Source organism: Carassius gibelio, chromosome A5 (assembly GCF_023724105.1).
Source record: "Carassius gibelio isolate Cgi1373 ecotype wild population from Czech Republic chromosome A5, carGib1.2-hapl.c, whole genome shotgun sequence".
NCBI classification, from domain to species: domain Eukaryota; kingdom Metazoa; phylum Chordata; class Actinopteri; order Cypriniformes; family Cyprinidae; genus Carassius; species Carassius gibelio.
The window spans coordinates 14,339,755-14,354,011 of NC_068375.1; the positions used below are offsets into that span (position 1 = coordinate 14,339,755).

At 36.4% G+C, this 14,257-nt stretch overlaps 1 protein-coding gene across 4 annotated transcripts in view; it reads left to right on the plus strand.

Moving 5' to 3' along the window:
* The window catches only part of LOC127995703 (double C2-like domain-containing protein beta), a 211,153-nt gene that overhangs the window by 173,734 nt on the left and 23,162 nt on the right, over window positions 1-14,257 (plus strand). For 3 of the 4 annotated variants that reach the window (XM_052591893.1, XM_052591894.1, XM_052591895.1), the window contains 2 exons: window positions 10,513-10,587; window positions 12,547-12,656. In XM_052591893.1, the coding sequence (XP_052447853.1) occupies window positions 10,513-10,587; window positions 12,547-12,656 (185 nt within the window). Of the gene's footprint in view, window positions 1-635; window positions 660-10,512; window positions 10,588-12,546; window positions 12,657-14,257 lie in introns of all 4 variants that reach the window. The other variant, XM_052591892.1, reaches the window with a different exon arrangement.

Consider the following 14,257-nt stretch of genomic DNA (forward strand, 5'->3'; position numbering starts at 1 on the left):
TGGTATCACTCTTATTAGTCAGTACATATTTAAAAGTGTAACATTAAGTTTTACTTGACTGACATCACTCAAACTTTTCTCTGTTGTTTTCCCCATTCTCAATAATGTGGCATGCTCTCGTGTAAACTGTGAGCACTAAATACAACTTTCCAACTGAGAAACCAAAGCATAAATAAAGTATTTATTAAGAACAAAGATACTGCCCTGAAATCCTCTGAAGATGAAATAGGGGGTAGATCTAACAACATTTGAATTTTTGTTGTTTGTTTGTTTGCTGCGCTACACCTCCAAACACTCCATCACTTTATGACAGATAAATGTAGGGTTGTACTGACAGATTGTCATACAGATAAATATATTTAGGAAAATCAGTGGGAACAATACCATGTACATTTTGAACACATGGGTCAAACCCCCTGGGCACTTAATTTTTTTCCCTCTGTATTTTCACATGCTGTTTTTCTTTTACAACATGCTTTTTGTGTTGTCTTTTTTCAGACTTCTATCTGTAAATAGCTGTATTTTGTGTCAGTGTTGTTTTTCTACTCTTTCTTCTACCTGTTCTGTCTTGCATGCACACATCTCTCTCTGCATGGCTTGGCTGCATGCTGTAAAATGTTCTTGATGGAGTGTAGCTTCCTGTACCAAGATACAAAAAGGTAAGTTACTCTTTATTCACTACTTTCCAACTTCCCAAGCAAATTACCTCAGTCTCTCCCATCAAAACTCCATTGATTCACTCCAGTAACACTGAAAAAAAAATTACTAGCTGTAATGTATTCTCTGAAAAATGAAAGAACAGACTACTGTATTAGAACCGTTTTTACATCCGTATGTTATGTGTTTGTTTTGTTTTTTTAAGTTGTGTTATCTTTTACATGACAGGATCATACAAGTCTCTGAACTGGTTTCTTTTTCTTTTTGATAGATAGATATTCCTTATATACAAGTATATTTTCAGTAGAAATACTGGGATTAAAATATTACCAGTATAGCTAAATTCCATTTGTATGCAATTGTAGTATTTTTTGTGACTAGAGACCAGATCTTTCAGTCTCCTTTATGCGTGTGTCATAGCTTTATCTGTCCTGAGACTTCCTGTGACACAGCCGATATCATTTGATTGCTTACTGTTGGCACCTTTTCTTTTTGTTGGCTCACTCAGTGACAAGTCAGATTATCTTCAATTAGGATAAAGTGCTTACCCATGGGCAGATGTAAGCATAATGTTTAATAATGGCCTTTTATTAAGTATTTATGATGAATTGGTACATTTATCTCAAGCTAGTTCATTTCTGGTACCGTGTAACAGTACATTTCTGTCTTGAATGGTAATTTTTCACTCTGAAGGCCATGCATAGTAAGAGACTGCAGAGACTGTATCTCTCTCGTTTGTTCTCATGTGGGTGGGTGTTTATATTCATATGGTCTTCAGTACAGCGTGGATCCCATACATACATTCATGACTTCAGAATGGGATGAACCCATTGGTCACTTTCACATCCATGTGGGTATTAATTTATATTTGTGTCTGACATGGAGCAGAACAGCAGCCTGAAGACAACTATAAATCAGGTAGAAAGGCAATGGAAAAGCTGCCATGCTGTGTTTAACATAGCTAACCCTCACAGCTATTCAACAGCCTTGATCGGTAACTTGGCTGAATCTTTTAGATCAGTATTCAATCTTTCGCCGTCTTATTTAGACTATTTGTACAGACATCTACAATTTGATGGGCTCTGATTCATGATCTGAAAAAATTCTAACAGGTACTGGGCCAAGAAAAACTTGACAAGCACGATGGTAAGGATGAATGGCTAGTTACCAGTAGAAATCATTTATTTGACTAATAATGGATTTGTGTGTATGTATGTATATATATATATATATATATATATATATATATATATATAATTTTTTTTTTTTTTTTTTCAATATATTTTAAAGCCATGTAATGACAAATCTCTATTACTTCAGTCTTCAGTGCTACATTAAATCATTTTAATATGTTGATTTGGTTCTCAGCAAAGATTTATTATCACAGCTAAAAATAGTTGTGCTGGTTAGTATTGTTGTTGAAACCTTTTTGAAACAGTTGAAACATTTTTCAGGATTCTTTGATGAACAGAAAGCTAAAAAGGAACAGCATTTATACATCTATGAAATATATTTATTCTTTAACATTAGAAATGTCTTTACTGATACTTTGCTCAATTTAATGCATCCAAAAATAAAAATAAAAATACTGACTCCAGACCATTAGATAAAGGACAAAAAAAAACTAAAAGAAAAATGGTTTCTAGAAAAACAACTTTGCCTAAATATAATTGCATAAACAACAATACATGTTATGGATATGGATTCTTAATAATATTATAATAAATTATTATTAAGATTAGTTTTTATTATTACTGGTAGTATTTGATGCATGTTTTTATTGCTGTATAATTGTCAGTTATTTGTTTAAAAAAAAAAAATATATATATATATATATATATATATATATATATATATATATATATATATATATATATATATATATAGTAGTGGTGGGCAGTTATAGTCGTGTGCTGCGTTAACGTAAGACTCTTATGGGGCGATAAAAAAAAATATTGCCGTTAATCTATTCTCAAAGTTGGGTTGGGAGCTGGGTCTATACTAAGCAAGCTATGATGACTTTCACCTTGATATTTTAGCGTGGATGTATACCTAGCCGAATCTGTAAAGGGCGAGAACGAGTCTTTAAACCTACTGTGAAATTACCACATCAAACGTGACGTGCTAACACGGTGCGCACGCAGAGAGAGAGCTGCGTATCACAGACAGCGACACTGAACAGAGCTCTCTTCTGCGAAGTTCTGCTCGAAGTCCCTCCTGCACTTGAACGAACAAAGACAAACCGCAGTTTGAACAAACAAAAAGATGTGAAAGAGCCCAATTCAGCACCCGCAGTGTTCTGTTGTTCAGGTCTCATGCAGAGACACGTCTCAAAACAGTTGAACACTGAATCTGCTTCTTTTTGCTCCTGGCTGCTGTAATGTTAATCCAAGAAAATAAAAGAAAATCACTCACTGCTCTTGACTGAATTACTTTGTAGTTTTAACAAGAATTAATGCACAGTCAAACCAAAAATTATTCAGACACCAGATATAAATTGATTAGTAGGTACAGGACACTATAGTACATTTATGTAAGTGAGTATAGCAAAATTAAGTGAACTGTGACATATTATACCCAAAGAATCTTCATACATCATTTAAAAAAAATTTATATAAAAAATTATTCAGCACCTTATGAAGCACCATGTATTGCTTATGTGTTTTTTTCTGAATTGCTAATGAAACCTTTTCACACCACAATCTGAACAAAATTAAGCATGGCTCTGTAATTGGTCAACAAAGTATTGATAGTTGTGTAAATATTGTCATAATAACAGTTGTGTGTAGTTTTGATTGTAATCAAGTTATGACTTTATCAAGACAAATTTGTTCTGACAGAGTTTAACTCTAAGTTTTTGTCATATTTTAGAACCATTTTACAAGCGATAGCAAATAAACTGTAATAATGTGAGAAAAGTTGAAGGTGTCTGAATAAATTTTGGTTTGATTGTATATTTCATTTTTACATTGAAGACTATCCAGTGCTATTTTACATTTCATTATTCAGGTTCTGTACCTTGACACCTACAAACTTGAAAAAAAAAACGTAAATCATTGTGTAAATAGCACAAATAAATAAAAACGAACGAACATACAAATTAAACAATTTCAAACAGGGCTCATTGGTACAACCTTCACTGGGGCCCCGCTGACCCCCAAAATTTTATTTTTATTTTTATTTATTTTTTATTTTTGTGCATATTGGTAATCAGACACTACAAAAAAAAAGTAATAAATAATTCTGGGATAGACTCCAGCATCCCTATGACCCTACACAAGACAGGCGGTTTGGAAAATATATGTATAGATGGTATATGTCATAACATAACTGCTTATGGAGATGTTACTCTAGCATTTAATCGCACACCTTCTTCGACCCTGTGTTTTTCAAGCCCACCTCCAACCTATACTAATGTTTATCCATAATTCTTTATGGCTAGGTTCTGTGTGGCTCAATGGCGTTTGGAGCGTGTACAGCTCTCTCCCATTGAGAGTCATCTGTGCTGGAACCTCCATCTGCTCTTGTGAAACACGCTTGATTTCGACCAGCCCTTTTCTTTTACAGAATCTCGCCCCTTTCATTTTTAAGTGCAGACCATCTCCAACAGGATGTTTATCCAGAAGAATAAAGAGATATAATTTGGCAGACGAAACAGATCTGACTAGTTAGCCGTTGATGAGGAGATGGAAAGGGAAATGCCGTACTTGGCAGCGTTCAGCAGTAAGTAAAGCACTATGAATGATTGGGTGCGCGCACAGCTTTCGCACGCACTCACTGATGCATGCCGCCCATCTCTTTTCACACTGGTCATTTCTCCTGCTTCTTCATAATTATGATCAAACATCCATTCACTGGCAACACTGCAATCGGACGTCTAATAACACATATATTGTAAGCTGTGTTCTCAGGAGACCTCTGCTTCTCTGTTTTATGTTTATCCAGAATAGTCAAGGTCAGCTGTGACTTTACAAATGCACGTTAAGGTTACGCCCACTCGCCCCCCTCCAATCAATTTGCAGTTACCAGACAGATCTTTGATGAGGAGTGTAGTTCCTCTGTATTTAACACATCCTTCAATATCCTATGAGAATGGGGTGCATCAGCATTGCACCATATTAAATCACACAGTGGCTGTTTTTCTTTATCGATCTGCTTGGAGCAGTAGGACCACAGTTTACCAGTCACCATATGTCACGCAGCCCTGAAACGGAAGACAAATTCTCAATTACACCGAGCGCCTGGCTCAACACTGAGCAAAGATAACTCAGTTGTTACTAACAAATGCATATATACACCCTGAGTGTTTGCCTTATTGAAGTGGTTCAGCTGTATTAGAATTGGATTTATGGCAGTGGGGAAGTGGGAAATCACATACGTATGCTGAAAGCGATTTTCAGTTTTGTGCTCGCCCTTATTTTAGTGAATGGTTGCGTCAGTGCTCTTCTATAGTGAAGTGGACCTCAGTGGCTGTTTCAGCCTGCAGCACCTTCAAAGAGAACGACCATCTGCAGTCTCTGCACGCACGCACACACAAACATATTCACAAACACAATCACATAGAGCTGAGTGGACCTGTGGATTTTTGAAAACTGCTTTGTAGCTCTGATGAGACCGGCATTCACGGGTTGTCCTGTTATGGGCCAACAGTAGGAGCAAATAACTTGAAGGGAGGGATGTCTGCATTTTTGACAAGCCAGGCTGTGTCTGAATTCCTGTTTTTCAGGAAATTCACAATTTTATCACAAATCTTTTTGATGTTGGATTACTACTATTTTGCAAGTTACAAACTAATTTCCCTATTTTAAAAATCTATTAAAAAAGATTGGCAGACATTTAGGACAAAGTGTGTGAAGATAAAAAAAAAAAATCATTATTCTATATTTGTTATAAAAAAAATGACAAATACACATAATATACAAATAAAAAAAACAATGATTTATTTTTCAGGTACAGTAGGTGTATTTAACAGTAGAATTCAGGAAATTGAATGAATAAATATGAAAATAAAACAATTCATAAATATATAAACTTAATAAATACATATACTATAAATTACACAATGATTTTTATTAAAGGGGGTCATATTATGCTATTTCAATTTTACCTTTCTCTTTGGAGTGTTACAAGCTTTTGTTGCATAAAGAAGATCTGTAAAGTTGCAAAGACTAAAGTCTCAAATCCAAAGAGATATTCTTTATCAAAGTTAAGATTCTGCCACGCCCCCTAAAACGGCTCATTCAAACACGCCCTCACGTGTCTACATCACGATGTGGAAATATTTGCTTAATGTCGCCCAAATGTTCATGCAAACAGAAGATGTGGTTTCAGTAACCTGTGTGTATCTAGGCAAAAGCACTTTTTTTGGCCTTCCGAAAGTAGATGCATTTAGGAATATTTAAGATTACTTACAACAGAACAGCAACGCATTTTATGGATGACTGTTTCTGAACCTAGGAGAGGAGGTTATTCTGACTTTGCTACGACAATCTGGCACTTCTGAATCCGCTATTGGAAGTATGTTTTGTTATTAGTTTAAGTATTTGCTATTGAATGTTTAAATGCAGAGTTTTGGCTGTCGTGAGTGTGTGTGCACCCGCGAGCATGTGTGTGAGAGAGAGAGACAGGGTCACACAGTAGAGTCAGCTTTCTTAACTGTCCGTGGCTTGTGTACTGCAAACACATACGAGCTTCATCACTGTGTCTGTCACTCCAATCTGTTCCCCAACTTTTTTTTTAATCCCTCAATGCAAAGGAAACCAGTGTGCCATTAGTTGTTCTGAGGTGAAGGGTTTGTTAAAGTAAGCTAAGTATACACAGATGCTGCGCAATTAGGCTGTATTTAATATAATATGATGACTCAAGAGTTCAGTATTTGCACTAAATCGGAACGGATTTGGCTTACATTAACTTACATTAACAATTTTATGAGTGAAGAAAAGTAGCCTAAGCCACCAAACTGGCTAGTGATTTAACAATGTTACCCACCACAGTGAATTTTTACCCGCATTTGGCAGGTGTTAATTTCTATAACTAAGGACAATAGCACCAGCACCTTATCTGTAAGAGTTTTCTCTAATTTTGATCAGAGTTAATTTTCAAATCTAATTTAAGTTGTTTTTTTTTTATACTTAAGAATACAAATTAATTTATCAAATATGCTTAGAGCCAGCCCTTCTACTCCTGTTAGAATAACATCCCATTACGCATCTAATATACAGGCACGTATACGTTTTCCTATGACCTTTTACTTTCATTTAAGACATAAACGAGTCTACATTTAAACCTTGATGTTTTTACAGTTTTAGCACAAAAGATAACTTAGTTAACTAGTAATAATCAGGCACTGTTTGACAGGCTTTAGCGTGTGCGCTTTGGGTGTATGTGGCACTCAGAAAAAGCAAAGGTCAGACCAGCGCGCGAATAAAACATTTAAAAGCACATGCAAATAATAGTTAGAGTTAACGCTGCCGTGAATGCATGTGGTATTGTACAGTATATGACAGAGGCGCCAGAACTGCAGCTGACAGAATGTGCGCTGTAGCATGATACTACCATATTTCTTTAAAAGCAGATCGTGGAGAAATTTTTATTGTCTACGATCAAAAATCATATCGCACACCCTATGTCTTCAACATTCTTTACCAAGCAACAGTTTGTAAACTTGTAAGATTTTGTTTGACTAGACACTATTTTTCGCCTGTCACCTCTCCTGCCATGTACTTTTGCCCATGCAGAGATTTTTTTCACACCCCCTTATGTTCATTTGTTTTATTTCTCAGGCGCTGTTGTTGTGTAAAATGCAACAGTGATGATTATTTATGTCTTTATGTGCTTCCTCCATGTACCCACAAGCTAAACAAAAGTGGAGAGAGAGGTGTGAAGCAAGTCTCTTTGACAACTTGAAACTACATAACTCACAGAAGCAGAAAATAACTCATTAGGGTTGTGGTTCGGACAGCCCATATATGTTAGGCTGGAGAGTCTGGTCCTTTCTTTGGCCCTCTGAGGTCTGCTCATCTCACACATGACTGCACACAGGAGTTTGAGGGGCTGTCTGGAGGACCGTTCAGAAACCCTACCTGGAGAAAAAATTAAATGCCTGCTGGGAAAATAAATGCATCACTAAAGCATGGATATACACATTTGCACAATATGCTGAATCTATTCTAATCTGTCTGTGATTAATTTTAGCTTGTGATGTTTAAATGATGAAATTCAATAGACCTACTGACTACTGACATACCAGAAAAATGGTGGAATAAAAAAAGTTTATTTAGTACTTTTATTTTGTATGTACAATGTCTATGAAAAGTAGTGGCCTTTTTCATATTTTGTTGTTCTTAGTTTTTATGGCACTCATCAACAGAAACATTTTATCATTTTATCTCATCAAGTCCCTCTTGCTTATCAATGCTGCATTCATTTGATCATACAATACAGTAAAAGTACTAGTTAATATATTTAATATATACTGTAGTGTATATTTAAAATAACCTTTTTTTATATTAATATAATGTAAAATGTCGTTTTTTCCAGTGACAGCAAAGCTCCTTTACTCCAGCCTTCAGTGTCACTTGATCCTTCAGAAATCATTCAAAAATACTTATTTGGTAATTAAAGCGATAGTTCAGCCAAAAACTGTCATCTTTTACTTAACCTTAAGTTGTTTCTATCCTGTATGAATTTCTTCTGTTTAACATGAAATATTTTGAAGAATATGGGTAACCAAACAGTGGACCCCTTTACAATACTGTGGAAGTCAGTGAGGTCCATCAACTGTTTGATTACCCATATTCTTCAAATATTTCTTATTTTATGTTCAACAGAAGAAAACAATTCATACAGGTTTGGATCAACTTAATGGTGAGGAAATTTCGCAATTTTTCTGAAAGACTATTAAGAAACGTTCATATTATTATCAATGTTGAAAACAGTTGTGCTGCTTAATATTTTTGTGGAAAACATTTTTAGGATTTGTTAATTGAATATAAAGTTTGAAAGAGCAGAATTTAATTGAAATATAAATCCACCTCTATCCGGAAGGCAAAATGGGAATTCTGAAGGAATAACAATCTTTAATTGCTGAGATTGGAGATATTGCACATTTAACTGTTGCTCCAGGGCTACATCTCAATGGGAGAGTGTCATAGATTCATCCACTGTGTAAAAAATATATATGTATCTCAGCACAGCATGCGGGGAACACTGAAGCCAGTTGGAAAAAGGTTCTGTGGTCTGATGAGACCAAAATAAAGATGTTTGGCCATTAGAATAAACGGCATGTTTGGCATAAGTCAAACACTGCACATCAGAAATACACCATCCCCACAGTGAAGCACAGTGGTGGCAGCATCATGCTGTGGGAATGCCTGGAAGGCTTGTGAGGATGGAGGGTAAAAAAGAAATAAATAAAAGCAGTACAATATAGGCAAATCCTAGAGGAAAACCTGATGAAGGCCGCAAGATACCTCCGGCTTGGCAGAACATTTATTTTCCAGCAGGATAAAGACAAGCGTAAATCCAAAGATACACAGAAATAACTGAAAAACAACATTTATGTCCTGGAGTGGTTGTGTTCACATGTCAGTCAAACTGAGTTTGAGCGAAGTATGAATGAGGAAGAAATGCAGTGGCCAGATGTGCAAAGTTGATAAGAGATCCACATACAGACTCTGGTCTATTATTTATAAAGTTGCATTGTGTTTTAATGTTGTAAAACAAAACAACTTGGGATACACTGTAGATTAATGAATGCTGTTGTCAAATTTAACATGTTACCTTATGAGATTAGTTAAATGTTTCAACTGTTCCATATCTTTTGTGCTCTTTCTAAACACCGGTTGAACTGATTCAAGCTCTGCAGCACAGGTTTCCCTGATGTGTTCAATACACAGAAATAATAAAAAATAAATCAATAAATGCTGGAAATAGATGTATGGCAGAATTGCTCTGGGGTTAAAAAGAAGACCAGCTGAGAACTGCTGCAGAAGAACATACTAACTACAAAAAATTAAATATTGACAGCATTAATAAGAAACAGAATAATGTTTGTCCTTTACGTATTTTTGTTTTCTTTTCTTTCTCTCACTAACTTGGTTCTGCTGAACATTCAAAGAAAGACAATTTCATGCCAGACATTTCTGGAAAGACCTGAAGCTCTTTCAGCAGCAGCTCTCTGTGGGATTCGACTTGATTTTATTAGTGCAAAAGCACTCTTGACTGTTGTGTACTGAAGATAACACTTTTCTGAACTCTTGCTGCAAAGCTGCATTATGCAGACAGCTAAACTAAAAACCATTATCAAAAACATTCCCCTCATGGTTTCTGAGAGATTGAAGTGCCATTCTCTGACTGTGAATGTGATGGTTAACTACAGTGTTGAAAAGACCCTCTGTGCTATTGACTGGCCTTAAGATCTACGCAGACATTTGAATCCAAAGTCCAATGCCACCTCACTGAATCCCACTACAAATACTGTGGGGCAAATACTTAGTTCATTTTTGGATGATTGCACATCTGATATTTCTGCCTTGTCCACACAGCGATTGGGCTTTTTATGCCCAAAGTGCTTAAGCTTTTTGCCCATACTAAAATGCATGTTAATAGAAAGCTGAGAGCTTTAGGAGAGTGCTCTGCTGTCATGGCACGGCACCACCTCCAGTGTTTCTAATTAGCTTATTTGGCCGGATCTAAAACAGTGCGTCTTGTTAGAAAAAGCAGGAATTTGACATGAATCGGATATCTAAAGCCTGTGGAATCTATCAGGCTTGACAGTTTTATGCTGTTGACTTCTGAGGATGTCTAACAGTGGTTGTTTTCATAAGTCAATTTTCTTCTTTCACTCTTTGTCAGGGACTCAAACCAATGGATCACAATGGGCTGTCAGATCCCTATGTTAAGCTGCACCTGCTGCCTGGAGCTAGTAAGGTATGTGCCTGCTCTCCCCTTGGAGTTGTTTTGTTTTATACAATGCAAGGAGGTTTGTAATTATATGATTAATATGTTTTAAGGTGGTGGTTCTCAAACAGAGGGCTTGTGCCCATTAGGGGGCCTCATGAAAATTCCTAGGGGGCCACAGGATGACTTAAAATGATTCAGACTAATATATTATTCTGAATAAAATATAGACTCTAACACAGCATCTTGTTTGGAGTGTAGACACATTGTACTGCGATATCTTATTTTATGCTATTCTACTCTGTTTTCAGAACAAGCTTTATCTGTAGTACAATTTTGATCACATAAGTAAACTTCAGTAACATATCAGACGTAAGGTGACTTATAAACGATATGTTTTTTGTGCATTTTGTTTTAAATAATGAAAGGATGGATGCAGGCTCAAAAATCATTATGAGACAACACAACTTCTTTACCTCAGACTCTTGAGCCTGAGCTATTCAACTTCAAATGAACTCTTAAAAGCAACTCTTTCTGTCTCTACATGAGTCTAGAGTACATTAACCAAACTGGCCAGTGCTACATTGAGATCTTAAATGACACTTTTTTTTCTCGTCACTGAACAACCTCTGTGCTCTACAAATTATCATCATGGTTCTTCTTATAATTCATCTGTTTTTTGACCGGTAACCTCCTTGCCCATCCTGCCAACAATCCACTTAGCTACTGACGACATAAGACTCCTCCAAGTCATTCTCCTTCTGTATGAATCATACAGTACGTCCTACAGTATAGCTGAACTCTCCTTCACAGGGTTACGGAGTAATTGAATGGGACAGGATATCTGAGTTAACCCTTGAGGATTAGGAAACACCTCAAGGGGTTTGTGCCAAATGAAACAAAGTCCAAGGCGTTAATTGCACCTGCTTTAATCATTGTGTTGAACTTTTTCTATGCACAGGCTACAACATAGGACACACGTTTAGTCTCCTTTTTCAATAAATGGTGCAAGAAGGTGCTTTAAGGGATAGTTCACCCAAAAATGAAAATTTGATGTTTATCTACTTACCCCCAGGGCATGCAAGATGTAGGTTTCTTAGTTTCTTCAGTAGAACACAAACAAAGGTTTTTAACTGTTGCAGTCTGTCAATCATATAATGGAAGTGAATGGGAATCATGGCTTTATGAGTAAAAAAAACATACACAAACGAAACCAAATTAAACGGTGCAAGAAACTGAACAGTACTGATATCGTTTTTTTTACCTCTGATTCACCGCAATTTCCGAACTGTCCTGAGAATGTTCTCAACAGCCAGCCCGTGATGAGTCGTCTTCTTCTTCTTGCTTTACTGCGGATCACAGACTTATAAGTGCATTACTACCACTTATCTCTCAAATGGACCATTGACACTCCTAATTGAGATTGTAGATAGAGTCAGTGTCAATGCCCATACACACATCAATGTGTCGTCATGAGCCACAGGGTTTAATTTGGTTTTGTTGGTATATTTTTATTTTTTTGTCTCAAAGCCGTGATTACCATCCACTTCCATTACATGACTGACAAACTGTAAAAGTTAAAAATCTTTTTTTAATTGATTTGTTTTTGTTCTGCTAAAGAAACAACATCACCTACATCTTGGATGCCCTGGGGGTAAGCAGATAAACATAACATTTTCATTTTTGGGTGAACTATCCCTTTAAGATTTATAAAATGATGATTGCCAATCTTGGAAGGTCAAACTAAATATTATATGAGCTGTTTTATTTCTATTAATTCTAAATGAGGTTTGCCATTTTGCAATCCTGTTATCAGAATGTGGTACATGTCTAATACAGAATTTAAAGCCCTGATTCGTGTAATTTTATTATAAAAATATGAACAGTATCAGATCTTGAAGGTCTGGCTTCTTAGCTAGTGCTCATGTTGTGAAATAGTGCCGGTGAACACAACCATTAATCTACAAGCAAATCTGTCATCTCTTCCAGGCCAATAAGCTCCGCACCAAGACCCTACGCAACACTCTCAACCCTGTCTGGAGTGAGACCCTGACGTATTATGGGATAACTGATGAAGATATGGTTCGCAAAACACTCAGGTACCCAATCATAATCTATACTTGGTGAGAATTTTATATGTCAAGGAATCTGTAGAATTCAAGAAGTTGACAATTGTGTCTGAACACTCACTGTTTGTGTTGGGCTACCACTGGTGCATAACAGTTAGTTTATCTATCATAAAGAAGTGATTTGGTTATTAGTAACAAGGTTAACAGGGGTTGTCACCCAAAAAGATGCATTCACATATTGAGAGTAAAAACATTGTTCCTATGGTGTATAAGTTGGGTCAGAAGAAAAGGAAAACAGAGAAGGTGGCAAACGAAGCAAACCAACCAAGTTTAATGAGGGCTTTTCAAGAATGTCAGCGGTGATTGAACTGAGATCCTACTTTAATAAGGAAAAAGAGAGAATGTAGATGTTTTCCTAAGTAAGTGTTCATGGTTACATGATTTCCCATGATCCAGTTGCAACTGGGTGTGTCATGCCCACACCAGGCCCCTATGTAGTGCTGAGTCTGAGACATACAGTAATTACACGCTGAACAACCATTTGCCTTCAACAGCTTCAATGATTCTTGGATTGCTGCCATACAAGTACTGAATATTATGGCATTCATCAAAATGAAAAGTGTCCAGTTGAAGGACTGGTGAAGGAGGTAGAAATATACTTCTCACTTTGTCCTCCAAGACTGATGTGTTTTGATCTGGTGGTTTGGGTGTTTGTGAAACCTCTCTGTTCCTGTTCCCATGTATCAGAACTCGGGAATATGGCAGTATATTAAGAGAACAATGTTTACTTTATCCTGTAAAATGCCATTATATTCCTTGGACATTATGTGACCCTGCAGAGCAATTATCAGGATCTAATCACTCCAATTAGCTGGCTCCTGATCCCATTACAGTTCCCTCAACCTGCTTAACTGTTGCTTACAGAAACAGGGGGACAGAGAGCATCCATTTGTTTTCGCCAATGTTTTTGGGAGTAAAAAGTGACGTGCACTGGCCTTGGATAAGAAGTGGGAATTTGTTTTTATTTAATTAGCATCTATCTTTGGATAGCCATTTGGATATGTGGGGTAGTAACTAAGTAGGTAGTAAATAAAAAAGTTTTTAATGTATGAAACACTAAATATACACTTCTGAATAGTTTTACACAAACTTTTTACAGTTTTTGTAATCTGAATCTTTATACCCCTCATTATTGCCTTGGATCATAATTCAAAGTGGCAGTTTCTAGAGGCCTTTAGTTTGGTGCCAACTGCTAATCAACCTATGCAAACCTACTCACCTTTGCAAACATTTTAAAGTTTTTCATGTCTTTATTTTGGCCACCCCTTTGTCTCATACAGTGTTGTCTGGTGATTTCACCCCAGCTGAGATGTCATTGGCCCTTTCTGAGTGACATTTACTGCCGCACAAACATGACTGTTGCGAAATAGGTTGTTTTTTATAGAGCTTGATTGTTTTGGTTTGCATTGAAACCCTGTGTGGTGATTGAAATGCTGCATTAGGATAATAGCACAGACAAAGTGGCAGTAAAGATTACACCACAGAGGAACATTAGTCTCCACTTGTGTGTATCATTACATAACAGCTGCGTTACACACACAATATCCCTCAAATCCATTAAAAGCAGATTA